The following is a 27,247-nucleotide window of genomic DNA, read 5'->3' as shown; positions in this document are numbered from 1 at the left end:
TTGTTTAATAAATCATTTATTTGACTTGAGGTCGATGCACACACGCTCTACCATACAAAACTTGGAAGCTGCAACAAATCAAGTGCCAGAGGCAGTGCATGGACGTGTAAACAAAGACAAATGAAAACACTACTCTGAGTGATCTGGGAGCAAACCAGAGTAGCTGGGGGGACCCAGGCTCAAGATGACATTCAGAGTGCAGGGGAAGTGCAAATGAACGGAATGTGGGGCTGGAGGGGAGGAGGGTCCCCCCGGGCCTTCCCATGCAGGAGGCTGCTCCTTCCTGGACACCAGCCTCGGGGGGGGTGGGGGGGGGGGGTTGGGGCCAGAGCCCTGGCTCAACACAGGGTCCTCCAGCCTGGGGGAGCAGGAGCGAGCGTGCAGGGAGGTGATGGGCCGGACCCGCACCACCCCTCTCCATTTCCCTTCTCTCTCCCTCCCAGGACCCCTTTGCCATTCGGGGGAGAGGGGCCCCGGTCTGAGGAGCCAGTCCTCCGGGGTACGGAGAACAAGGAGGAAGAACTCAGTTTCTCTGGGAGGCCTCTCAGCCTGAAAGGGGCAGAATCACAAAATAAAGTGTTAAGGCAATAAATAAAACATCCCACCTCCGGTGAAAACACTGAGTGAAGTCAGTCTGCAGGGCTCACAGCACCCTGCGGATGTGGGGACAAGGTGGGGACGGCCGGAGGACCAGCCGATGCACAGCTGGAGCGTTTGTGCGTCGAGCCAACGGCAAAGCGCCCGGCAAAGTTTCTTGTCCTAATGAGGGCAGGGGAGCCAGTCCAGCCCTGTACATCCTCTGACCCGCCCGATGTGGTCCCTGGGCCCGCCACCGACGGCAGCACAGGTGACAGGCCTTCGATGAACCCTGGTCAGAGCCTCCAGCTCAGCCCTAGCACCACCCAGGGGGTTCCAGGCTCACAGACGCAGGTGGGTGGGGCGGGGGGACCAGCCCCACCTGTTCCATCTTTGGTGGTGGCAAAGGGGAAGAGAAGTGGCAGTCTTTGGCAGGACGAGGGAATGTCAGAGGACAACATCCCGGTTTCCTGCTTGGGTTTGCCAAGGGCCAGTCCCTGCCCAGACGTGAGCACAAGTAAAGCAGACCCACCCCGTCCCACCCTTGGATGGTCCAGGCCTGCCACCCGTCTAAGGTACCCCCCCCACACCAGGCACTCTGTGGCCCCCACCCTCCCGATCTGGAGCTGCAAAGTCTCTAGGGTGGTGGCAGGGGTGGGGGCCAGCAGGCACTGGGCACCAAGAGACGGTCTAAAGCCCAGGTCCCTTCTGGCTCAGGCCATCCGTGGCCTTCACCAGAGCCCCACCACCCCGTCTTCCACCTCTACCTTCCCAGCCCCGTCGTCAGCAGCCCTCCGGCTCTGCCTGTCCCACCCCTCCTCACAACAAGGTCTCTCTCTGACCACCTTCCTCTCCCTCAGGCCCCACAAGCCGCTGGTCCAGCTGCTGCTTTGCCCAGGGACAGCTGAGGGCAGTCAGGCAGGCCCCCAGGGCTCCAACCCTCTCCAAGGAAGTTTGCAGGGATTCCCAGATGATCAGGGACAATTGCCCTAGGCCACCAAAGCCCAGGCTCTGCCGACGCGGACAGCCAGGGACACCCAGGCCCTTCGACACCAACCCTAAGGAGGGGAGGAGACGGCCTTTTCACTGCCATCGCCATGTCGACAAGACCCAGGCAGCACCCCTCCCCGAGCGTGCACCCGCCACTACTGGAGCAACTCCGGGGGGCCGTTCTCTCGGGGCAGCGCCCCGTTCAGGCCAATGCTGCTGGCCACCGGCGCCCCCAGGTAGCCAAGCAGAATCTCGCTGCGGCGCCGGGACAGCTGCAGGATGTCGTCTGCCAGCGCCGGCACTGAAGTGTAGCGCACATTGTCCAGGTCAAACATGTCCCTCAGGTACTGCACGATCTGGTGCTGGGGGGAGGGCTGGCGTTGGGCCTCGGCCACGGCCCCTTCCCCCCTGCCCCCCGCACGGACATCCTCCGGACCACCCAAAGCCCCTTGACCCTCCCCCAACCCGTCCACAGGCTCCCGCCCTCCTGGTGCTTCCTCCGGACCCACGTCGGCCAGGCTCCCCCCAGGCACCCCCGCTCACCCCTTCTCGGGGAGCAGCGCAGGCAGGCCACGCACTCCGTTTACCTTGAAGAAAGCACAGACTTCAGCGAGCTGGGGTTTGGGTCCGAGGAAGCCAAAGGCTAGGACGGGGCTTACGTGCTCCGATACGGAGTAGAAATGGGAGATGAAGCCATCAGGCACCTGCAAAAGTGGTGAGGCTGAGGGCTGGGACGCGGCCAAGCCGGGGGGGGGGGGGGGGGGGGGCATATCAAGAGCTGAGCTTTGGGGGCCTGGCTCAGTCACGTGCTCGCTGGGTGACGCCGGGCAAATGACAGGGGCTTTCACCTCTGCAGAATGGGGGGTAACCTCGGGGCTGCTATGAGGACTACACGAGGAAGGGGGCGGGCTGGGCTCCGCACCAGAAGGGCCCAGAGTACTCGGCAGTGGCAGCTGGTATCAGCTGGGCAGCAGGGCCTGGCTGGCAGAGGAGAGCGATAGGTCACGGCCCAGTCAGAGCGCCAGGTGCTGCCTGGGAGTACAGATACCAGCCGCCTGTGGGTGGGAGGGAGGCGACTCCACCAGCCACACCCAGACGCCTCCTACACACCGGCCTCCACCCCTCTTGTGGGCCCTTCCTCCCTCAAGGATGCCCTTTCCCCGAGGGCCCTTCAACAGTTTCCGGTGGCCCACGCTGTGCTGGGTCCTGGAGAGATTAAGCGGACCTATGTGTGCCTTCGAGGTCCCCCGGGAAAGGGAGAGAGAAAGGACAGGACAGGTGGCCAGTGCTGTGACAGAAGCCAGAAGGGACGGCAGGGCCTGGGGGCTCAACTGGACCTCCTCGTGGTGGGGGGAGGGGGGGCATTCTGCCGGGCCCCGCCCGCCCTGCCCCCAGCAGCCCCGCCCCCAGCTCAGGACGTGCGGATTGGTCAGCAGCACTGGGGGCCCCGCCCCACCCCACGAGGGTCACTCACCATCAGCAGTCTCCTCTTCGCTTTCAAGACTGACCAGCAAGCAGTGGCCAGGGCCTAAATCAAAGATGGGACCCCACCCAGGTTTCAGAATGACAGGTCGGGCCTGCAGTCCCTCCCTGATCCCAGCTCTCCCCAACCCAAGCAGGAAGCGGGGGCCTGGTGCCTGAGCTCTGTTGCTTCCTTCCCCTCAACTAGGAACCAGTCACACCTAAATCTGACCTGGACTCTAACCCTTACTGCCGCAGGCCCCTCAACTAGCCGCTGATCTTCCCCGGGTCGCAGTTCCCTTCGCTGTGAAATGGCCATGGCCGAGCACCTCCACCTCATTCAGAGGTCGTGGGGGTCCATGGTCACCGCCTACAAACTGCGGGTAGAAGACGAGCCCCGGCCATGTAGCACAGCTGCCTGAGGGGCCCTGCACTCTCCTGCTGTTCCTTCCTTCTTCCTATGTCTTAACTTGACTTAATAACGTGCATTAAAACGGAGCAGAATTCACCACGGGAGACCACAGTGCAGAAGGAAATGCCCCCCACTGCGTGGGTTCTAAACGGGCGCAGAGAACATCAGCCTCCCCTGGGAAGCTGCTCCAGCGCAGATGCTGGTCTGCCCAGCCCACAGCCCCACATCGAGCGGGGGAGGGAAGCCTGCCCGGCAGGGTGACCGCTGCCTGACGGCGGGGGTAGGGGGCCCAGCCTTGGTGCCCAGAGCCAGGGACGGAGGAAAGCAGGGTCCAGGCCAACGCGTGGGGTGACGGGAGCGTGTGCGGGATGTGGAGGGCGGCCACCCACCGTCTCCTTAAAGCTGTCTGACAGCCAGCGGTTCCTCAGGACGGCGAGCACCGAGGACGGGGGGTTCTCCAGGTCCTCGAAGGCGTCCATGAGTATGAAGTCCAGCACAATGTCGAAGAAGCTCATGCACACCACCTGTGAGAGGGCAGGGATGCTCTGAAGGCTGCAGGGCCACTATCCGGACGGGAAGACCGAGTCCAGAGAGGCGTGGGTGTGTGGGGGCCTGGCTGGGAACACACAGGTGAGTGGGCGCATCCCTGGGCCGCAATGGGGTACAGCCGGGGCCGTCTCCCCAGCAGCCTGGGCCTGCTGGCAACAGCAACGGAGCCACCTCAGACCCTCAGAATCCAGGCAGAGCTCGGCACAGGCATCCCTTCCCTGCTCAAGGATGTTCGGTGCAAGGGACCCCAGGGCACTGGGGCTCAGCACAAACCAACTCACCCCACGGCCCTCCAGCTCCAGCCGCGTGGTGGCCCAGGTCTCAGGCTGCAGGGCATAGCCCATCATCTCCTCGTAACTCTCCAGGAAGCCTTTGGGGCTCTGTGGGGAGAAGCACAACCCACTCTGGTCATGAGAGAGGCTCTAAGACTCACTTGGACTAGATCACAGGGGCAGGCCTGTGCATGGGGGACGAGCCAAGGCAGGGCTGAGGCCTATCCCCGAGCAGCGGCCGTGGAGGACACCCGGCAAGAAGTGTCCTCCACCCACCGCTACGTGCCTCTGCACACACCAGGCCACGTCTGGGAGAGGTTCAACAACAGCGCGCCCTGCAACGTCTCAGACCAGCTCACGACGGAGTACCGGGTGCCTTCCGGGAGATGCGCACGACACCATGAGCTCACTTTGCAAAGATGCGTGAGGACGGGAGGTTGAGTCAAGCAGCCAAACATTCCAATCTGCACGACCCCGGCTGCCACTGGTGAAACGGGAGAACCTGCGGCCCACACTCACGGGCCGATTCTGGGGGAGTCGGGGAGCTCCGGCTTGTTACACAACCAGCCCGGTGCCTGGGCCTAAACGATAAATAGCATACGAGACCTGCTGCTGCCGGCACACAGGACGGGCTCTCCGCTCTGTGGGGCTGTGGGGCGGAGCTGGGGCTAGCGACGCCCCGTGCACACGTGGACGTGCATCTACGGACACGGAAGGCTGGGACGTGCCAGGGGCTGTGCTGATAGGGGCCAACTCAGCGAATTCGTGCGGTCTTACGAGGAATGGTCCAGCAGTATACCCACTTTCTCATTAGGAATACCGAGGCTGCAGGAGATCAGCGATGTGCCCAAGAGCCAGGCAGGGTGGAGCTGACACACGACCACACAGGCAGGTTGCCACCCCTTATAAAGAACTATGGGTGGAGAAGCCACCAGACAGATGTTCGCCCAAATGTGAACATGTGGAGTTGGGGACGGTTTTTCTTTTTGCTGTTATGTATCTGTTGGGTTTTTGTACAATGAGCATGAGTATTTCTATAATCATTTAAAGAAAAAAATAGAAAAACCATTTCTATTAAGTTTCAGAGAGAATTTGCTAGGATGGCCTTGACCATGACTTAACCTCCAGAAGCCTCAGTTTCCTCATACGTAAAGGAGGACGATGAAGATAAGGGCTGGCCCAGCATGTCTGACACCATCTCACAAGGTCCCTGGGGCACACCCACTCACACTGGAGAGGGTGCATGTCTGGCCCATGGACACACAGTGACGAAGTGGTCTGACTTCTCAAGTCTAGAGCCTGGGTGCTGTCCGCAGGACTGGCACCCTCCCAGCTCTGCCTGCCTGCGACAACCCAACAGGGCTGTGTCAGTTCCCGCTCCAGTCCCAGGGCTCCGCATAGGTGGGCTCCGCTCTCCAGAGTGCTAACCAGCCATTCACCAAACCTACGTCCCGCACCCGAGCGGAGGCAGAAAGAGGAGAGCTGTACTCCTGGGCCTCGCGGGGAGCGGCCACAGAGATCAGGCCGTCTGCTAAGCTCCTGGCTCTCACCTTAGCCTCACCTGCCCACCCTTCACTTGTCCGCGTCGTCACTCTCTTGGGAGCCCACAGAGAACAGGCCAAGGGCACAACTGGGGTCAGGCCAACCTGGGTTCAAATGCCAACTCTAGCCTTCCCACACTTAGAGACCTGGACAAGTTCCTCTCCTTCCTCAGGCTCTGTTTCCTCATCTGCTGAGTGGACAGTGTAGTCAGGACTAAAGGAGCTACTAGACGTAGAGACGTGTTTAAAGCTCAGGGCCCGCTGCCGGGTAAACAGCGGCTGCTGGGAAAATAATTATGCACCCTCATGGAGCACCTGCCCCGTGCCAGGCCCTGGGGCTGGGCACACCTGTGCCGGGACAGCTGTGGTCCTGGCCCTCACGGAGCTCACAGAGCAGTGACAAAGAGCAACCCACAAATGGGGTGCAGGGTGGGTGTGCTGGCGGGGTGAGCCCAAGGGCTCTTGGCAGAGTCCTCCTGAGGAGACAGACGGGCCAGCAGGGGCTTAGAAGATGGGGAAGCAAGGAAGAGCAAAGAAGGGGGAGTGAGGGGGGCTTCCAGATGCTGGTGCAAGTTCCACCTCCTAACCTCGGTGCTGGGCACACAGGGGTTGATCTTCTCATTAAATCCTAGATATCCGTTTTTATACCCTCGTGTGCCTATTCGACAGTAAAGTAGTTAACAACAACAGCATCGAGGATCAGTGTTCCAGGTGTTTAGGGACCACCCTGTGCCATATGTGAAGGCCCGGATCAGGGAGAACGTCTGGAAGAGCCTATACACTAAAAGCCTGAGCCCTTCGGTCTGGACGAGGCCAAGTGCACATGGCAGCCGGTCACAAAACGAAACTCGGTCTGTACCTCAAAGGCAGCGGAAGCGAGGGAGCACGTCAGGCAGTTGGGTAACGAGATCAGAGGCGTGTTTTGGGAACCATTACTCAGACAGTGAGGTGAAAGTCCTGGGGGGTGGGGGGAGGCATTTTCAAGGGCTTTGCTCCAACAAGGGACCAATCAACATGACAACTCAGGCAACCTTATTAATGAAGAAATGTGAAGGAATGGATACAACAGATTAAAAGGATCACTGAGACCCAGCATCGGCCAAGACGTAAGGAGACGCACTGTTACACAGCTGGCAGGAGCTTCGGTCCTTAAGTTGTTGAGGCATTTCAGACAGCACACCGGGAGGCCCTTCTAACTGGGCCCAAGACACGGGATTGCCACATCTGGGTTTTGCCCCACGGAAAACCAAAGGTACCTAAAGAGGTCCGTAACAGACAGACTAGAACAGCAGTGTGACGGGGGAACGTCAGACACAACCGTAACGTCCATCCACTGGAGCACCAGCCGAACCACAGTCAGCCCTCCCGATGGACTACTGCGCAATCACTAAAAGTAACCATACCTGCTGACATGGACAGATAGATAAGATACGCTCTTACACAACACAATAAAGCTGCCCAACAGTTTGCAGGGCGCTTTGGAAATTAAACAACCATGTCCAAGGGTTATCAGTCCATGAAACCGAGCAGGAGAAACACCTCGGTCTCTGGCAGGTGGGGCTCACGGAGACCGATGATGGTTTGCATTTTAGAGTCACTAAATTGTGTAAAACCGCGTGATGGTATCATCAGGTAAAAAGCAAGACAGGTCTTTGGGGCGCCTGGGGGGGCTCAATCGGTTAAGCGGCCGACTTTAGCTCAGGTCACGATCTCGTGGTCTGTGAGTTCAAGCCCCGTGTCAGGCTCTGTGCTGACAGCTCAGAACCTGGAGCTTGCTTCCAATTCTGTGTCTCCCTCTCTCTCTGCCCCTTCCCTGCTTGCTCTCTGTCTCTCTCAAAAATTAAATAAACATTAAAAAAAAATTTTGTTTTCAAGCAAGACGGGTCCATATTTTTAAAAATTAGTACAGGAGGGGCGCCTGGGTGGCTTTGTCGCTTAAGCGTCTGACTTCGGCTCACGTCATGATCTCGCGGTTTGTGGGTTCGAGCCCCGCGTCAGGCTCGCTGCTGTCAGCTCAGAGCCTGCTTTGGATCTTCTGCAATTCCCCCACACACCCCTCCCCAGCTCAGGTGCATGCGTGCTCTCACTCTGTCTCAAAAAAAAAACATTAAAAAAAAAAAAATTAGCCCAGGAAACCCCCCTAGAGCTTTCAGGATGAAGTCAAAGTTCCTCAGCTTGATTTCAGATTAGGTTTTGTGTTTTTCAACAGAACCAAATAAAAGTTACAAAAATAAAAATAAAAAAGACAAGGTGAGAAGAAAACCTGAAAAAAGCTACCTTCTCGGCCTTGGTCATCAGGCCCGTCACCATCTGCCGGCCAACCTCCCCGAAGAAAAGCTGGTTGCTCTTGTCTTCCAGAAGACCCTAAGGAATGAGGAACGGAGGGGAGCGAGCCGTCGGGCTGGCAGTCCCCCAAAGCTGGCGGAGAGGTCAGTATAATGGCCCAGGCAGGTGACTCCGTCTGTGCAGAGGAGCCAGGGGCGGGAGCAGGCCTGGCAGACCTGCCTGACTGTCCCCAGCCCCGGCTTCGTCCTCCCCGGGCGTCCCCGACACCCACCTCGAAGGCTTGCCGCACACAATGCAGCTTGGCCAGAAAGTCCTGGTCGCTGTAGCAGCCCAGCAGCTCAGTCCTGTGGGGAAGCACACACAGTCACACCCCCTGGGCCCCGTCCAGCGACGCCCCTGTGGGGTCGGGGTGGAGCCGTGCGTGGCCCCGCCTCAGCCAGGCAGCGTGACTTTGGCCAAGTGCCTGCCCTCCTCTAGGGCTCGGCTGCCCCCAAACCAAAGGAAGAGGCTGACTAGCGGGTCTCTGAGGACATGTCCTCAGGAGCACTGAGTACAGCTGGCCGGTCTGGACACTGGGAGTCGGGCCGACCTCGGCCTCCTTCAGGCCCCAGCCAGCAAAGGACCCTCACTGGCAGGGGACTGGAATGGCCAAGCAGGTCCCAGCTGGCAGAGTGCCAGGACAGGGGGCTCCCGCCCATTCTGGCTACCCTCATCCACCTCACTAAGGCTTCAACCAGGCTTTCCAGCCATGTTCAGTCAGTGAACTTTTTAAAGTTTATTTATTTTGAGAGACAGAGAGAGAAAAAGAGAGAGAGACAGTGTGTGCATGCACACGCGCGCAAGCACAGGGAACGGGCGGAGAGTCGGGGAGAGACAATCCCAAGCAGGGGATTCGAACTCACGAACAGTGAGCCGAAATCAAGAGTCGGAAACTTAACCAACTGAGACCCCAGGTGCCCCTCAGTCAGTGAACTTCAAAGGGACATGCTTAAATCTGGAGTCACGGCCAAAAGTCAAGTTCTGAGTTCCATATCAAGTGGCAAAACTAACTTAAGATGAACAAGAAACCGAATTATGCCACAGATAAGAAAACTGAGGCCAAGAGAGGTTAGGCAACCTGTCCTACGCGCGACGAAGGGACAGAACCCGGCAAGGATCGGGTCTGTCTGTCCCCAGAGCCCGGCCTCGGGGCCGCTGCCAGGACGGATTCCTTTGGGACACAGGGCTCAGAGAGAGCGCCCACTAACAGAATGGCTAGAGCCCTCTGACAACTTCGCGGAAGTAGAAATCATGGTTAACTCACTAATTACACGGGTCTGTGGTTGCTAGTTCCGGGCCCGTCTGTCTCGGAACCTAAGGCCGTCCTCAGCCCTCCGCGTCTGGGTCAGGAGCACCGTGGCCCTCGGCCAGCCTGTCCAGCTGAGTCCTCACCAAGCACTGCTGGCTGGCTTCTCCGGCCTCCGAGGGGGACAGGGCGCACCCACCTGCCCCCTGCCCCCCCCCCCCAACCCCCCGCCTCCTTCCGCACACGCTCACCTGAGGGTCCGGCAGGGCACCTTCCCCTCCTTCACCAGTTGCAAGGCCTCCTCGTAAGCGGCGGCCGGCCTGGAGAGCGGGATCGAGTAATCTCCCACCTGCAGGGACTCAAAGAGCTGGGGGGAGGGTGTGCAGGAAGAGGAAGGTCGTGTCAAAGCCTCTGTCGACCGCATCCCAGCGGGTGAGGGTGCCTGCCCAGGGGACACCCGAGGGCCAACATCTCAGAGGGGATGCCAGAGGGAACAATGAGCCAAGAGGCCAGAGGCCTAGACTTCAGTCCTCAGCATCCCCATCTCCAGGAGCCCTTCCCAAAGGGACCATCTGCTGGACAGGTGCCCACAGTCTCACCACCGCCCCACCCCCACCCCGGGCAGGACAGCTGGGCCTGACACGTGTGGCCGTGACAGGAGACTAACGCCAAGCAACAGGCATGCAGTCTAAGAAGGGAGAGGTCAGTGTGGGCTGGAGCCATGGGGGTGGAGACCCCTGCCCTCACCCACTGGACCTATGACCCCGGCTTCGCAGGCTCCCCTGTCCCCAGCAAGTGCGTGGAGTCCCCAGGGAGCCGGGCTTGGTAACCGCCAAGTTCCGCCCCTGTCAGAGGAAATGCCTTCGCTTTCCCGTGACCCAGTGCTCACGGTGAGAGTTCACACAGGGGCCTGGACTTCACTCCACCCCGCCCTCCCTCTCTGCCCATCCACCCCGTGCCAGGTCACCTCTGTGGCAGAGAAGAAGGAATCCTCAGAGGTCAGGCTGTCTTCATCGTCCGCCCGTAGATGCAGGGAGCCCTCTGTCAAGGGGAGCATGAGGGTCCTCTCTGGGAAAAGCGGGAAGAGAAGGGCTGAGCTGAGAGTCTGAAATCACCGGGCTTTTTGGAATGCGCACGTGCCCAGCTACCAACACGCGATTCCGGGCCGGATGCCGCTACTGACCGCGCAGCTCCGATTTACTGAACACTCGCGCGTGAAGATTCTGGGCTCACGGCCTCAAATGAATGGCTTCTTTCAACGGTATGCCATCCTTGGAGGTGGGCGCGGTTAGGCGCGGAACGAGGCTGCTGAGGGGGCCACGCAGCCGCACCCTGGGCCCGATGGCCCCTGAGCTCTGCACGGGCAGGCTCCGCTGTACTGTGCGGCCCCGAGCAAGGAGACTCCCCACTCTGACAAACTGAAACTTAGCCACTGGTCAGAGCTCAAGGGAGTCCACGGGCCACCTGGCATTGCCAGCCCCACCCACGCCAGGCCTGCACGGGTCCGGACCTTCAAGGGCTCTGAGGAAAGGTCTCTCAAATAAGCAGAGACCGTGGCCCTAATGGCCCCACCAGCCTCCTCTGCCACATGGGGAGGCCACAGGGGGCAGGGTTCCTCCTCAGGCAAAGCCACTTGGAGACAGGCCATGGCGGGGTATGTCGAGGTAGCCAGCCCTTGCCAGGCCCGCGTCGCCACTGGCAGAGCTGAGGAGCTGGACACGGGAGTCTGATACACCCCCTCGGGGCTGACAGCACCCAGAGAAGGGTCCTGGGGCCCGCTCACTGCGTGCGGTCTGACACACGGCGGGCACCAGGAGAACAATGGCCGTCTGGCTCCACATCTTCATGACCTCTCGGCGACATCATGCACTTGTACCTCAGAGGAGTAGGCAATAAGACGACTTTTCCCTTGGCCCTTTGGCCTGTTTTCAACTAATCTCCACATCAGCCATCCCTTCTGCCTACCTGGTGCCCACAGAAGAGGGCTCAGACCAAAAGCCTGGAGCGGCCGTCAGGGGAGATGCCAACATCCACACCTTAAGGTCTGCTCCCGAGGGGATGGGGCAAAGCACACTGGCCAGGGACTCCCAGGGCCACACCAAGCCCTGCTCCTGGCTGCTACGTGTAAAAGACCGCCACCGGGGCACCTGGCTGGTTCAGTCAGTAGCACATGTGACTCTTGATCTCAGGGTTCAAGCCCTACGTCGGGTGTGGGGATCAGTTTAAAATGAAATCTTTAGGGGCACCTGGGTGGCTCAGTCAGTTGAGCGCCCAGCTCTTGACTTCGGCTCAGGTCATGATCTCACAGTTCGTGGGATCAAGATCCACGTCGGGCTGGCTCTGCGCTGACAGTGTGGGGCCTGCTTGGGATTTTCTCTCTCTCTCTGCTCCTTCCCTGCTCACATTCTCTCTAAGTAAAAAAATTAAACTTTAAAAATAAAATAAATTAAAAATAAAACCTTTAGAGCACTTGTGATGAGCACTGGGTGTCATATAAGAGTAAAGAATCACTAAATTCTACTCCTAAAACCAAAATTACGCTATATGCTAACTAACTAGAATTTCAATAAAAACTCGGAGGAAAAAAATGTTCTCAATAAAAAAATGAAAACTTAAAAAAAGAACGCCTCTTTTTTTTTTTTAAATATACACAGTAAGTCTTCACCTTGCTTTTGAGTTGGTTTATTTAGAGAGAGCGTGCACACACGAGCGCAGCAGAAGAAAAAGGAGAGGGAGAATCCCAAGCAGGTTCTGCGCTGTCCGCACAGAGCCCAATGCAGGGCTTGATCTCAAGAGAACGTGACCTAAGCCAAAATCGAGAGTCGGATGCTTAACGGACTGAGCCACCCAGGCACCCTAATGCCTCTGCCTCTTGAAGCCTCAGTTGTCCCATCTATGCAATAAGGCAGTGATCAAATGAAGTCCAAAGGCTCTGAGGACTTTGAGGGAGCCCACACCCCGGTCTCTCGCCACCTCCCACCTCCACCCCGCCCCCTCCCCATCCCACCCCAGCCCGTACCGGGCCAGCTCACCAAGGTCCAGCAGCACGCTGTCGGAGGGGAAGGTGGACCCGAACTCCTCCTGCAGGTGGTAGGCCCGGTGCAGCAGAGACTCCAGCTTCTCTGCAAACTCCCTTCGCTGTGACTCTGGCTGCAATTAAAACAACGGTTTGAGGGGCGCCTGGGTGGCTCAGTCGGTTGGGCGTCCGACATCGGCTTAGGTCACGATCTCACGGTCTGTGAGTTCGAGCCCCGCGTCGGGCTCTGGGCTGATGGCTCAGAGCCTGGAGCCTGCTTCCGATTATGTGTCTCCCTCTCTCTCTGCCTCTCCCCCGTTCATGCTCTGTCTCTCTCTGTCTCAAAAATAAATAAACGGTAAAAAAAAAAAAAAAAAAAATACAACGGTTCGATACTCCCCAGGCCAACAGCCCCTTCCCTCACCAATGATGGCGGGGAGGGGAGCAGGCTCTGGGGCCCGGCAGCGAGAGTACGTATCTAGACCTGAGCTGCCCAACACAGCGGCCGGCCAGTCACACAGAGCGACTGAGACTTGAAATGTGGCCTGTCCCAACGGAGATGTGCCGTTAAGTATGAACACATGCTGGATTTCAAACACTTAGTGCCGGAAACCCACCAACGAACGAACAAAAGTCCTCTGAGACATCTCCATGACGTTCCACGGTGATCGCGTGTTGAGATGACAATATTTTGGACGTACTAGACCACAGAAAATGTATTATCAACGTGATTTTTACCGGTTTCCTTTCGCTTTTGAGCGTGGTCTCTAGGAAACTTTAAATGAGCTAGATGGCTACGCACGGAACAAGGCTGCTCTGGACCCCAGCAGACCTGGGTTGTGTCCTCGGCACCACCAGTTCCAAATGGCGTGACCTCGGGTAGATGACCTCCTCATTCTAAGCCTCTGTTTCCGTATCTGTCAACTGACATGAGAGTACCTACTTCCTAGAATTTTAGGGAAAACTTGAAGGAAAGAGGGTATGCAAAGCCCTGCACACAAGACTGGCCTGTGGTGATGACCAGTATGTGTCGGCTGTTGTAACAATCATTGTGATACGATACACAACATGCACGCAATGTGGAAGCTGTAATATAATACTCATCGTGTAAGACGTCTGATATATATACATGTGAAATAACACTAATACAGTCACTGTTCCACAGTTCCCAATTCCACTGTTACTACTAACCGCGTGTGCTCGGGAACGTCCTGCACCTGAGGGGCAGCAGCCTGTGGCTCAGTGACCTCCCCACTGCCCTTGGCCTCCAGGCTGGTATGTGGAAAGAAACACCACTCCTTTGACCCCAGAAGCTTCTCAGCCAAGGGGCCAGGCCCAGGCAGGCCTGGATCTGTTTTCCACCAACGCTGCCAGATCCTATACCTGCAGGTAACCGGACTCTGGGGAGGAGACGAGGGCCGGCTCTGGCCTCAGGCGCCTGGGGACAGAGGTGGAAGGGCTCAGAGGAGGACGGCGATGACGGAGATGGCTGCTTACACTGAGCGCTCACCCCGAACCAGGCACTTCGCTGCTCAGCCTCCCGGCATCCTCGAAGGCAGGTGGGCCTACGACCCCGATTCACGGAGGAAAACTCAAGGGAGGTTAAGTGGCCCAGCATGCCCAGCTAGAGCCCGGCAGAGCCCAGGGAACCTCAGACCCACCGTCCACTTGGCCCAACTCCCCGAGGGGACCAGACCCCGCACAACGTGGCCGGCAGAGCCTTGTAGCTCTGGCAGAGGCCTGCCAGTTCTCTCTCTGCGAAGCGGCCTCGGGTTAGGGAGCGTTTCTCTGCCGTCACGGTCACACCGAAAGCGCAAATGACAAGAGAAAAAGGATAGGCTGAACTTCACTGAAATGAAGAACTTCTGTGCTTCAAAGGATGCCATGAAGAAAGTGAAAGGACAATCCCCAGGATGGGAGAAAGTATCTGCAGATCCTGTCCCCGATGAGGGACTTGTATCTAGAATGAAGAGCCCTTACAAGTCAATAATAAAAAAATATAACCATTCATCTATGGGTAGAAACTTGGATTGCTTCCGCATGTTGGCTATCGTAAATCCAAGTGTCCATCCACAGGTGAATGGATAAAGAAGATGTGGTCTACGAGGGTGCCTGGGTGGCTCAGTTGGTTGAGCGACTGACTTTAGCTCAGGTCATGACCTCGCAGCTTGTGAGTTCGAGCCCCGCGTCGGGCTCTGTGCTGACAGCTCGGAGCCTGGAGCCTGCTTCGGATTCTGTGTCTCCCCCTCTCTCTACCCCTCCCCTGCTCACGCTCTGTGTCTGTCTCTCAATAATAAATAAACGTAAAAAAAAAAAAAAAAAAAAAAGGAAATGTGGTATATAAATACAATGGGGTATTATTCAGCCATAAAAAGGAATGAAATCTTGCCATTTGCAACACGTGGATGGATCTAGAAAATATAATGCTAAGTGACATAAGTCAGACAGAAACGAACACCGTGTGATTTCACTCATATGTGAAACTTAAGAAACAAAGCAAAAAAAAGAGACAAACAAAAAAACAAACTCTTAAATACAGGAAACTGGTGGTTGCCAGGGCAGCGGGGAGGGAAACGGATAAAGGGGATTAACAGTAGCCTTCACATGATGAGTGCTGAGTAATATATAAAATTACTGAATTAAAAAAAAAAAGACAACTTAATTAAAAATAAAGCAAAGGATCCGAAAAGACATCTCTCCGTAGACCTACAAATGGCCAATGAGCACACTGTTAGCCCAGGGAAATGCAAATCAAAACCACAATGAGATAACCATTTCATACCCACTAGGAGGCCTAGAACCAGAAAGACGCAAAAAGGAGTGTTGGTGAGGACATGGGGAAATCAGAACCCGCCTACACTGCTGATGGGAACGTAACATGGCACGTTACGGAAAACAGGCTGGAGGGTCCTCAAAATGTCACACATAGTGTTACCACAGCACCCAGCAACTCCACTCTTAGGTACACACCCAAGAGAGTTGAAATCTCGTGCTCACACAAAAACCTGCACACAAATGGTCATAACAGCGTTCCTCCGGAGAGCCACAGAGTAAAAACAACCCAGGGGCTCGGCTCTGTTGAGCGTCCGACTTTGGCTCAGGTCATGATCTCGCGGTTGGTAAGTTCGAGCCCTGAGTCGGGCTCTGTGCTGACAGCTCAGAGCCTGGAGCCTGCTTCGGATTCTGTGTCTCCCTCTCTCTCTCTGCCCCTCTCCCGCTCACACTCTGACTCTCCCTCTCTCAAAAATAAACATCAAAAAAAAAAAAAAAAAAAAAACCCAAATGTCCATCAACGGATGAATGGATAAATAAAATGTGGTACATCTATACAATTGAATATTACTCAGCAATAAACAGAAATGAAGTAGTGATCCAAGTTATCAGAGTGAACCTTAAAAAAAATATGCCATAGGAAAGAAGCCAATCATAAAGGCTACTAATTGCATGACTCCCGTTTATGGAAATGTCCAGAACAGGTAAATCTATAGAGAGGAAAAGTAGATGAGTGGCTGCCTAGGGCTGGGGGGGGCACAAAGGGACGGAGGGGGTCTAACAAAGTACATGGGATTCCTTGGGGAAATGATGAAAATGTTCTAGAGCTGATTGTGGTGATAACCACACAGCCCTCCGTATACTAAAAGCCAATGAATCGTACAATTCAAAATGGAACTGGATGGAAATGAATCGTATGGGATACGAATAATATTCTAAGAAACCTGTTAAAAATTCTTTAGCACAGAAAACCGCCTGGAAGGACACCAAGTGGTTATGTCTGGATGGAGGGTCACAGACATCAATATACTGACACTAAAGATCATTTCTTGAGCAACTACTGTGCACCGGGGTCCTACGGCTGGCAGTGGCATCCCGCCGAGGGCCCCAGCACGCAGGGAGGCGGAAGGCCTCTGCCCAAGTGACACAACACGAGCTGCGCATCAAACGCCGGGCATTTTTTCCCCCCACTCTTTTCCATTCCTATCATTTTCACTATTCTTTAGGGAATTCTTCATCGCTTTCAGGAAGAAGACAATGAAAGTTCTAGAATGTTCAGATGCAGTCTTAGCAATCAATACCATTTTGGAACTAAAACTGCCTCCCTTCCCTTCCACGACCTGACAGAGTCCTGCAGGTGTCCATCAGCGGCCACAGGCAGAGGTGACCCGGTGCAGCTGTGCCCTTGGGCACCAGAGGCTTTGTCACCCCCCGGGGACTTTCTCTGATGTTCCTGTAGCGACACTGCTCCTTTTGTGTGGCAGGCCTCTGAGCCAATGTCCCCAGCTAGAGAAGAGGGCACCACACCTTCAGCCGGTGCCAGGCATGTCCTCATCCTTATACTTCAAACTATTTCCCAGGCTCCCCTGCCAGCTGGCTCATGGCCAACCAAGGCGCAGGTGGAGGAGGTGTGGAGTGGGGCAATGGGCAGAGAAACTCCTCTCCCAGTCCTGACTCACACCGTATCTCTGCCCCACCCTGCCCAAACGGGGCGACCCCTGCTGGTAAGCCCCCTCCATGGTTCTGGGTTCTGTGGCTCCTGAGCTCTGGGCACACCCCCTCCAGCCCGAAAGCTCTCGGCTCCTCCCTCACCTGGGCCACCTGCGTAATTCCCTGGGCTAACCTCCCTTTTTAACACCCGAAGTTGCTTCCGTTTCCTGGCTAGACCCTGACTGACCCTCCAGAGACTGTCAGACTGCTCCCCAAAGAGCCCCCGCTTTGTCCTCGCCCCAGCAGAGGACAGGAGCTCATAGGTTTGTCGTTGTTGCTGTCGTTTAAATACAGAAAAGTACAAAGACTCAACAACAGTCCATGGGCGCCTGGGTGGCTCGGTCGGTTAAGGGTCCAGACTCTTGATTTGGGCTCAGGTCATGATCTCTCATGGTTCATGAGTTCGAGCCCTGCATCAGGCTCCACACTGAAAGCACTGAGCCTGCTTGGGATTCTCTCTCTCTCTCTCTCTCTCTCTCTCTTTCTCTCTCTCTCTCTCTCTCTGCCCCTCCCCTGCTCATGCTCTCTCTCTCTCTCAAAATAAATAAACGAGCATTAAAAAAATACTAAACACTCCACAATCCTATCGCCAATACAAACCCTCCCCATAAGCAAGGCTTGAAATCAGGAAAGACAAATGATAAAGTGACATGAAACCCGTTTCCCCCCTTCCTTGTAGACCCTCTCCTCACAGACCACAGTTAATAATTTCCTGAGTTATCTGTCCAGAGGAAAGGAAAAATCCACATGCATACCAGCAGTTACCAACTGGCACACATGTACAGAGATATGTCTTTAAAAAATATATTCTTTAAGTTTATTTATTTATTTTGAGAGAGACAAAGACAGCTCGAGTGAGAGAGGGGCGGGGGAGAGAATCCCAAGCAGGCTCCGCACTGTCAGCACAGAGCCCAATGTGGGGCTCGAACTCGCGACACCATGAGATCATGACCTGAGCCAAAACCAAGAGTCAGACGCTTAACCGACTGAGCCACCCAGGTGCCCCTGGATATGTGTCTTTTTCAACATGGACACACACAGGTCATGCTATACACATTCCACATCTTGCTTTTTTCGCTTAATGACATATTGTGGAGGCAGCAGCCTATCAGCCTATATAGAGTGTCCTCAGCCTTTTAATGTCTGCGTGGTACTCCAAACCACTTTTTAATTTTTTTTTTTTTTTAACGTTGATTTACTTTTGAGAGAGGAAGACAGAGTGCGAGCAGCGGAGGGGCAGAGAGAGAGAGAGGGAGACACAGGATCAAAGGAGGCTCCGGGCTCCGAGCTGTCAGCGCCGTGCTGGACGCAGGGCTCGAAATCATGAACCGTGAGATCACGACCTGAGCCACCCAGGCGCCCCTACTCTGGACCACTATTGATTTGACATGTAGATAGTTTCCTTTTTTTTTTTTTCCTGGTCTTTAACTGTTACAAGATAACGCTTCAGTAAACACCCATCCCAAGAGGTGTGTTTGCTATGCTTTACGCCAAAATTTTTAATTTTAGCTTTCTTACTATCTTCTTTCTGACATTGAAATAAATACTGACTGGGGCACCTGGGCGGCTCAGTCGGTGAAGCGTCCGACTTCGGCTCAGGTCATGATCTCACGGTTTGTGGGTTTGAGCCCCGGGTCGGGCTCTGTGCTGACAGCTCAGAGCCTGGAGCCTGTTTCGGATTCTGTGTCTCCCTCTCTCTCTCCGCCCCTCCCCCACTCACACTCCGTCTCTGTCTCAAAAATAAACATTAAAAAAAAAAAAAGACAGAAATACTAACAGTGCCAAACGCACCACGTAAAGAAAAGACAGGACACAGGCTGTGTGATCCACTCAACCGAACGCAGGCTACTTTTCCCCCCGGTCCTTCATAAAATGCCCCTTTTCCTCACATAGTGGGGATCGGGGCGTGATCATCACCATGGATTACTGGGCAATTCCCAAGCGTCGGGCATGTGCTAGGCACGTCACGTTGAGTATGTGACCTGGCTGGATCGACACCCTGGTCGGGGGGGAAAACTCCCACCCAGGACAAGCGACTGCCTGGCACAAGGCCAGGCTGCCACCCTGCCTCCCGCGGCTGGCTGCCGCTCCAACCCCCCACCGACCTCCTCCACGGCTGGGAGCTCAGAAAGACACAGGAGAGGACCACCTACCTCAGACAGCACCTCCGAAGCAGTCTCGGGGTTCCGCAGGCTGTCCCCCGGCGTGGGGGTGCTGCTGCTGTCCCCTCTCTGCCCCACGCTCAGCGCCTGCTCCCACTTCTGTAGAGCCTCCTCGAACAGCTCCATGCCTGCGCCCGGGCAGGAAGAGAAGCGAGAGTCCGACCTCAGTGGCGGAGAACAGCTGGGCCCCACGCAGTGTCACTCGGGAGGGGGCTCAGGAGACCAAGGAGGCGGGAGGACCCCCAAAGGACAAAAACGGGCAAGACTCTATCAGCCCGGCCCTGATCATTTTTCCACCGTGGCTCAGGTGACAGGCCTCCGTTCGGACCAGGGTTGTTCCTGGAGACTGTCCCCTGTCCAGAAATGGCTGAACAGCCCTGAATGAGGGTTTGGGCGTCCAGGAGCGGGGCTGCAAAGCGGCACCCGGAAAAGTGTTCTGAGCCCAGCCTGGGCTCCCGAGAGGAGACCATTCTTCCCCCGACTCTGCTCCAGGAGAGCCCCCAAGGCTGGCCTCTTGGCCCCATACCCTGCATGTAGAGACTCTCCGCATCGCCGTCACCGGCGGTCACAGACTCTTCCATCCCTCTGGCATCCCATGGTCCTGAGCACGCAGCCGTGGGGCTGGATGAGTTCACTGCTACCATCTGGGCACCAAGCAGCACAAGGACCCGAGGGCGAGGGGTAAGGCCCTCCCAGGCTCTTCGTAGGACCCGAGCCCCTCCCACCTCCTGATCACGTCGCACACCCTCTCCGAAGACCGTCCCCAAAGCCGGCCCCTGGCACGGCGGCCAAACCCTCAGCACGGCCTGCTTCCACCAACTCTCAGCCCCTGACGGCCCCTTACACAAGATGTAGAAGTGGGAGGAAATGGAGGCCAACGCCCGGCCCGGGAACCAGCAGCCTCCAACAAAAGCCGCCCTGGGTCCATTCCCTGCTCTGGGGTTCTGTACTGGGAGGACTAGGAAGACTGAGGGAGCACCCACCACACACAGGGTGGGGCAGAGCCCACACTCGCCACAATTTCTTGCCCTGCCAGGACGTGTGCTCCTCCAGGCCAAGAGCTATTTCTTGGTCACCCCTGAGTCCCCAGGGCAGAGCCCAGCTCAGAGCTTGCTGAATGGATGGGTAAAGAGATGAGCAAATGAGCCCAGAGCCACTCTCCAGGAGAAAATACGCCCTGTATCTCATTGATCTCTATATCCTCAGCAGAGTCCCCAGCATAAAACAAATGCCTGTTTGGTGCCTGATGAATGAATGAATGGATGAATGAATGAATGAATGTTCATAGACCAGTATCTTCCCCCACAAGACCACAAACCTCTCTTCTGCACCTATCCACCTTTCTCTCGCCAATGCCTGGCACTCAGTAAGTGATCAGTGACAGTCTCTGAAAGCCTGCATGGATGGGGCGCCTGGGTGGCTCAGTCGGTTAAGTGTCCGACTTCAGCTCAGGTCATGATCTCACGGTTCGTGGGTTCGAGCCCCGTGTCGGGCTCTGTGCTGACAGCTTGGAGCCTGGATCTTGCTTCGGATTCTGTGTCTCCCTGTCTGTCTCTCTGCCCTTCACCCACTTGCATTCTGTCTCTGTCTCTCTCTAAAATAAATAAACACTAAAAAAAATTTCTTTTGAAAGCCTGCATGGATGGACGAGTGAATGAATGAATGAATGAACAAAGAGACCGAATGAAATCTCTTCTCCTGTCTTCCCACCAGTCTGTAAGCTCCCCGAGGACAGCAACTAGAGCCTATTCTGTGCCAGGGACTGAGCCCAGAACCCCTGGTGCCCTCCCCCAGGTAGTTACCGAAGCCAGGCTGTGGGAGGAGCCCGAGCGCTTGCTGGGCTCGATGGAGGAAATGCCACTCAGAGTGTCGTTACTCTTGCTGCTGGGGCTCTGCATCCTCCGGCTGGCGTAGCCTGTGAGGAACAGGAGGGCAAGGGTCACGCAGGCTTTGACCCGAGGCTGTGCACAGGCTGTTCCCACCTCCAGGCGATCCGCTCCCTCACCTGGGAGCCTGGACTCCCCACCCTTCTAAGGCAGGGTGACGGCTGCCTAGTGCATGCACCTAGCACAGTGCTACACCCCTGCATGTCATCCTGCTCACTGCCACGTCCCTGTCACCCAGTGCAGGGCCTGGCCCAGAAGGCCCCGGATCTGCCAGGTAAGTCTGAGAATGAGGGCTGACAACTTCCCCAACTCCTCCTCACTCAGTTTCCCCTGTGTCGCTGACTAACTGATTTGGAATTCTTCTCCTTCCAAGAAGAATTTGAGACAATGACTTTTTTGGGGGGGAGGCGGGGAGCACAAGCGGGGGGAGAAGCAAAGAGAGGGGGACAGAGGATCCGAAGCAGGCTCTGTGCTATCAGGCTGACAGGAGCAAGTCCGATGTGGAGCTCAAAGTAACGAACCCGAGATCAAAGTCAGACGCTCAACTCACTGAGCCACCCAGGTGCCCCGGGGTAGCTAGGTGGCTCAGTGGGTTGAGCGTCTGACTTTGGCTCAGGTCACAATCTTGCAGTTTGTGAGTTCGAGCCCCGCTTGCGTCGGGCTCTGTGTTGTCGGCTCAGAGCCTGGAGCCTGCTTCAGATTCTGTGTCTCCCTCTCTCTAGCCCTCCCCCTCCTGCACTCTGTCTCTCTCTCTCTCTCTCTCAAAAATGAACATCAAAAATATTTTTTTTAATACACACATGGGAAAACATTTTTAATAGGTTTTTTTAAAAGTTTATCTACTTTGGGGTGCCTGGGTGGCTCAGTCGGTTAAGCGTCCGACTTCAGCCCAGGTCATGATCTCACAGCTCGTGAGTTCGAGCCCCGCGTCGGGCTCTGTGCTGACGGCTCGGAGCCTGGTGCCTGCTTTGGATTCTGTGTCTCCCTCTCTCTCTGCCCCTCCCAGCTCATGCTCACATTCTGCCTCTGTCAAAAATAAATAAACTTTAAAAAAATAAAAAAAAAATAAAAAAAAAAAAGAGTTTATCTATCTGGAGAAACAATGCAAGTGAGAGGGGGAGGGGCAGAGCGAGAGGGAGAAGATCCCAAGCAGGCTCCCCGCTGTCAGCACAGAGCCCGATGTGGGCCTCAAACTCATGAGCCATTAGATCACGGCCTGGGCTGAAGCCCTGCACTTAACCGACTAAGCCACCTGAGGCACCCCCACACACACAAAAATTATTTTCAGTGAGAAAAGTAGGGAGGGGATGATAAGATAACACCAGAGATGGTGGTGGTGGTACAGGGCAGGCGAGAGGCTGGCGCAGAAACGGCTCCAGGTTTCCCAGGGGTCAGTGCCAGCCAGAAACCCAGCCTCCTCAGCAATTCTCAGGTCCTAATCTAGACTAGCCAAAAGACTCGTTTTTCCACTTGCAAAGGGAAAACTTCCCTTTTGCAAGGAGAATTCACAATTAAAAATCATTTTCACCTCGGGGGGGTTCTTTTTTTTTTTTTTGCTTCTTAAGCCAGGTTTCTCCCAAGATGTGAGCCTGTGAGAACTTCCTGCCTTGGGAAGAGGGCCACATGACACTCAGGTCATGGCCAATGCTGGGTTGCTGGGTTACAAGATAAACAGGGGCCATGAGGGCTTTGAAAGCCACAGCAGCACACACAAAACAGTTCAGAGGCTACCAGGCAGGGGCTGGGTTAGAGGAGAAGGGCTGACCGCGAGGGACATGGCGGGTGGGGATGGAGAGCACGGCTACGGGTGTTACACAAAATCACGTGAAGAATTGTATGCTAAAGAGGCGCCCAGATTTAAGCGTCTGAGTCTTGGTTTCTGCTCCTGAATCTCTCGGTTCGGGAAATTGAGCCCCGCCTCAGGCTCCACACTGATATCGCAGGGCCTGCTTGGGATTCTCTCTCTAAATAAATTAATAAGCTTAAAAAAAAAAAAACAAAAAAACTGCACACTAAAAAGGGTGAACTTACTGTATACAGAGTCAACCTTAACTTTTAAAAGGGGGGGGGGGGGGACAGAATACCATATGGCTCTGAAAGCACATGGCCCTTCTTGCTCCCACGCCAGGAACTTCCCTCCCTGGGCTGCGTGCCACCAGCCCCCTCTGGACCCCCAGGTGCTCCCAAAGGGTCCTCAGATACTAAGAACAACCGCCACCGACAGGACATGTGCGCCCGGGGCGCATCACCCACCAAATCCTTAAGGCGACTCAGGGAAGGGTCTATTGCCATCCCTGCTTCACAGACGAGGGGAGATCAGCTTGGAGACGGGACGTCACTAGCCCAAGATCCAACAGCGAACGTGGGGCCCAGCCGGGACTTGACTCTAGGTCAGGCCCTCCTCCACTGCCTCACACCTACCTTTCTTCACCGACGGCACCTTCCTGGCCATGAGGATGGGGAGGGGCACCGTGCCCAGATGTGCGCCTCCGATCTCCGGGCCGACCTGCTTCTTCCTCCGCCGTCGCCGTTTTAGCTGGTGGGCGGCCAGGGCCAGGGCCACAGTCCCCAGGGCTGTGGCAAAAAGAACCTTCCGCAGGCCTGGTGTCAACCGTAGCTGGGAGAACGCAGACTGCAGGAAGAGAGGGAGGCGGCGGGGCCAAGAGCTCCGTGGCAGGCAGAGCTGCTCTGGGGAGCACCCAAGGGGTGGAGGGTGCCTCAGGCACTCAGGGACTATTTGCTGACCAGGAATGATAGAGAGGCAGTCGCCGCAAGGGGAGGGACCTGGCCAGGACTTCTGAAACATGGACCACGGAGATGTAAAGAGAGGGAACTGGGGACAGCAAAATGACAAGGCCACAGAGATCACATCTGGGGTCCAGGACGTGTCCCTAACTCCACGGGTCATGATCCTAACAGCTGCAGTGGCTTTAAGGAAGTGTCAAAAGACCTGGTCAGTGACAGACATTTGAGGTTGGCAGAGAGGGCATCACTGACCCCTCTTATAGACTGAAACACTGAGGTCAAGTGCTCATACAGCCCTAGGGTGAAGAGCGGGCTTGGGGCTCCAGACTCCTAACCTAGTCCTTCTTGCTGTGCTGAAACAGGAGACCCCAGAAACCTGGGGTAGCAACAATGAGGGAGAAGTTTTCCCAAATGCTAGGGACCCTGAGATGAGGGCCTCAGTGTTTTGGAGACCAGAGGGGTAAAGGCAGGACCACAACCCTCCTGCCCCAACCTTTACCTGCCCGAACGTCGTGTACAGGAACACAGGGATCTCGGCCACCGTCATGGCCAGGGCCTGGATCACGGACATGCCCTCGGTCCTCCGGAACGCCATGGCAGGACCAGCACCCTGGGCAAGAGCCGTCGGGTCCAAGAGCCTCCAAGAAGAACGTCTTCAACTGGCTGCTGGCTGGGTCCCAGGCACCGTCCACGCCTCAGAAAGACAGAAATGCACATACCAGAGGGTCCTTCCACAGAGCTGAGAGACGAATGACCAAGTTAGACACAGTGAAATGCTCACGTGAACACAACGAAATGCCCCTAAGAGTGTCCTGCGGGATGAGGTGGGGGCAAAGCCTACCAGTGCAATGCCAGGCCCAGAATCGGGCCCCTATCTTCTGCGCCCACCAGCAAATGCCCCACAGACCCTCTGCCCACCCTGAGTCCTAGGAGCAGAAGACAGCAGCACTGGCATGTTGGCCCAAGAACGGACCCAAGGCCTGGGAGATGGGACAGTCACCCTCAATCCTGGGGCTTTACGCCACACTTTCACCATCTTTTCAAACCCCGCGGTCCATCGGGTAAACAAAAAGGTCAAGCCACCAAAGGGTCATGCCCCTGACTGGGAATCATTATACCTTTTTCATCTCCCACAAAGCCAAGAATGTTTTTATTTCCTGTGGGCTGTATTATGAGCACAAGCAGGGTATTTCCTCAAATAACAACAGCTCCGACACGCGACGTGTGCCCTTTGTGCTGAGTTCTTTGTGCTGAGCTCTTTACGTATGTATGTTAGTTCACTGAATCGTTACAATTCTGTGAAGGAGATGCTAGCTAGCCACCCCCACCACCACCCCATCTTTGCCAATTTCCAATGAGGAATGTGAGGATCAGAGTGGTTAAGTCAGGAGTCCATGGTCATACAGCTAGTATGGGGTAATGTGGACTTGGGCCAAGATCTACTGAACTTTAGACTCTGGGCTCAATACAACCCTTTAGCTAAATCTGACATGGAGCTGGAAGCCGCAGGACCACACACTACCGGGGCAACATTCCCCTGGGGCCTTCTGAGACCCCCTGGGTCCCCCCCTGCCCCATCCCAAGCCAGCGAATAAGCATAAGCATCTTAAGCACACTTTGCCCAGTCTCCAAGATCCTGCAGAGTGCTCCCCCCCCTCCCCCCCCCCCCAAAGACCAAGGATGCCTTCAAGGTCTCCCGGGACCTCAAGCGGAAGGAATACACAGGCCAGGACAGACCCCATCAACCTGGGATGGCAGCCAAAACCACTGGAACGGCACAAGAAACTGTTTATCCCCAGTGAGCGGGAAGGATGGACGAAGGATGGACGATCCCACCAGTCTAACTCTGGCGCTCGGCTGTGTGCATGAGGGGGCGGCAAGCAAGGGCACAGTCTAGGACCAAGGAAACGGTCATGTTGTCAAGGCTGCGAGGCTTAATTTGCTTAGCTGCAATTTGCTTAGCTGCAAATTGAGCTATGCAACCTCCAGAGGTCGGGGCCCAGGTTAATATCACAAACCAGCCCTCTCTTCCCCCGCTCCCCCAACCTGGCCTGGACCTAGGAGCAGGGGAGACGAAAACACCAGAACACCGGGGGATCAGCAGCTACTATTTCCCAAGCGCTTACTACCGTAGGCCAGGCTTGGAACAGGCGCTCCCTGGAAAGCGGTGGCCTGTGAGTCTAGTCACTCACAGACGCCCATTGCTTATGATGGGAAAACTGAGGCCATGAGAGGCAAGCGGCCTGACCGACCTCGCTAACTGACCAAGCTGGGGTGTGACCTCAGCTGCAAAGGATCCCAAAGCTATGGTGTTTCCCCTGAGCCGTCCACTACAACTGCCACCTCCCTCTCCACGCCACACCTGAAAGATTTCGGGGCGCAAGCGAGAAGAAGAGCCCACAAGGAGTAACAACAGTGAGCCTGAACACATGCTCCAGGAGTGAGAGAAGCCTGGGAGGCCAGGTGTTTGCCTGCAGGAAAGTCAAGAGCAGCCTCAGCTGTCCCAAACGAGAAGAAGAATCGCACGTGCAAGGTGACAACAGGGGCCCCCAAGCCTGCTTTGCTCCAGGGACGGATCCACAGACTCAGCTCAACTGTGCCCTATTCACCCCCGACACAACCCAGGAGAAGCCTCCTCTTCTCTATGACAGCCTGTAGCAATGCTCCCCACCCTTGCACATTTCCAATGCCATTCCTACCTGGACAAGTCACTCTACAACCTTGGACATAAACATCCTCATTCTACCGCCACTGTGGCACTTACAACACCCTCAGCCCGGATGCCCACATCTTGCGCAGGGGCACCTCCTCCCTTGAAGTGGGCAACCCCATTAATGACTCTGGCCTGAGCATCCCGCCTTTCCTCCTTGACTCCATCAATGTCCCGGACCCAGGCATTCCTCTGAATCACCCTCTGCCCAGCCTCTCTTCATTCCACCTTAGGTAGCTTACAAGTCTGACCAAGCTGGGCGCTGGGCACGGGCCACTCCCACACTGGGCCTCAGCAACATCCCCTTCTTCAGGGTCTGTTCATTTCATCTTGGTTATCACCCTGCGCAGCCACCGTTCAGGCCCCCTCCCCTCTTACCCGACCCCCGGAATATCCTTGAGCGTCGTCCAGATGCCCACCGGCGACACCTCGGCCGGCGCACCTGCTTTCCCAGCCCAGGTTCGGGTTCCCGCGCCCCTGCAACGTTCCAGGCCCGGGCATCTCCTCACTGACCTGGTACCTTCCGTTCCACCTCTCGCGACGCCCACGGCCCGGGTACCCGCTCATTCCAACCCGGGCCCTTCTAGTCCGGCTGAGCCCGGACACCTGCGCTCCCACCCAGTCCTTTGCTCAGACCCGGTTCCCGCCAGCTGCAAGCCTCGGTCCCAGGCCCTGCCGCGACGCCCGCCGGGCGGGCTCAACCAAAGCCGCCACTCACCCAGGATCCCATCGCTGCGGAAGGGCAGCGTCTCCTTCTCCAGCGCCCGCGCAACCAACCTCGAGGACACCGCGGGGGGGCGTGGCCCCACGCAGGGCCAACCCTTCTTTGACCAATGAACGTCGCCGAACTGCCCCGTGCGGCGTCGGCCTCTCT

General features: G+C 56.2%; 1 protein-coding gene across 3 annotated transcripts; it reads right to left on the bottom strand.

The window, feature by feature from the left end:
• Positions 1-27,247, bottom strand: MIGA2 (mitoguardin 2). 3 transcript variants are annotated; one of them, XM_006939543.5, is made up of 16 exons: positions 27,092-27,247; positions 24,163-24,402; positions 23,340-23,550; positions 20,835-20,947; positions 19,559-19,688; positions 19,024-19,160; positions 12,405-12,522; positions 10,340-10,440; positions 9,624-9,739; positions 8,359-8,431; positions 8,079-8,165; positions 4,270-4,368; positions 3,829-3,963; positions 3,041-3,094; positions 2,154-2,270; positions 1-1,928 (listed from the first exon to the last, which is right to left on the bottom strand). In XM_006939543.5, exons 2-16 carry the CDS (start codon positions 24,256-24,258, stop codon positions 1,722-1,724), a joined length of 1,794 nt encoding a protein of 597 aa, XP_006939605.1. In that variant the 5' UTR covers positions 24,259-24,402; positions 27,092-27,247; the 3' UTR covers positions 1-1,721. The 3 variants fall into 3 exon arrangements, with proteins under 3 accessions (XP_006939605.1, XP_003996007.1, XP_019672217.1); XM_003995958.6 differs by having other exon boundaries at positions 19,559-19,676; XM_019816658.3 differs by having other exon boundaries at positions 23,340-23,492.

This window comes from Felis catus, chromosome D4 (genome assembly GCF_018350175.1).
Source record: "Felis catus isolate Fca126 chromosome D4, F.catus_Fca126_mat1.0, whole genome shotgun sequence".
Classification (NCBI taxonomy): domain Eukaryota; kingdom Metazoa; phylum Chordata; class Mammalia; order Carnivora; family Felidae; genus Felis; species Felis catus.
Note: the sequence above shows the minus strand (reverse complement) of the source record. Positions and strands in the feature narration are given on the sequence as shown.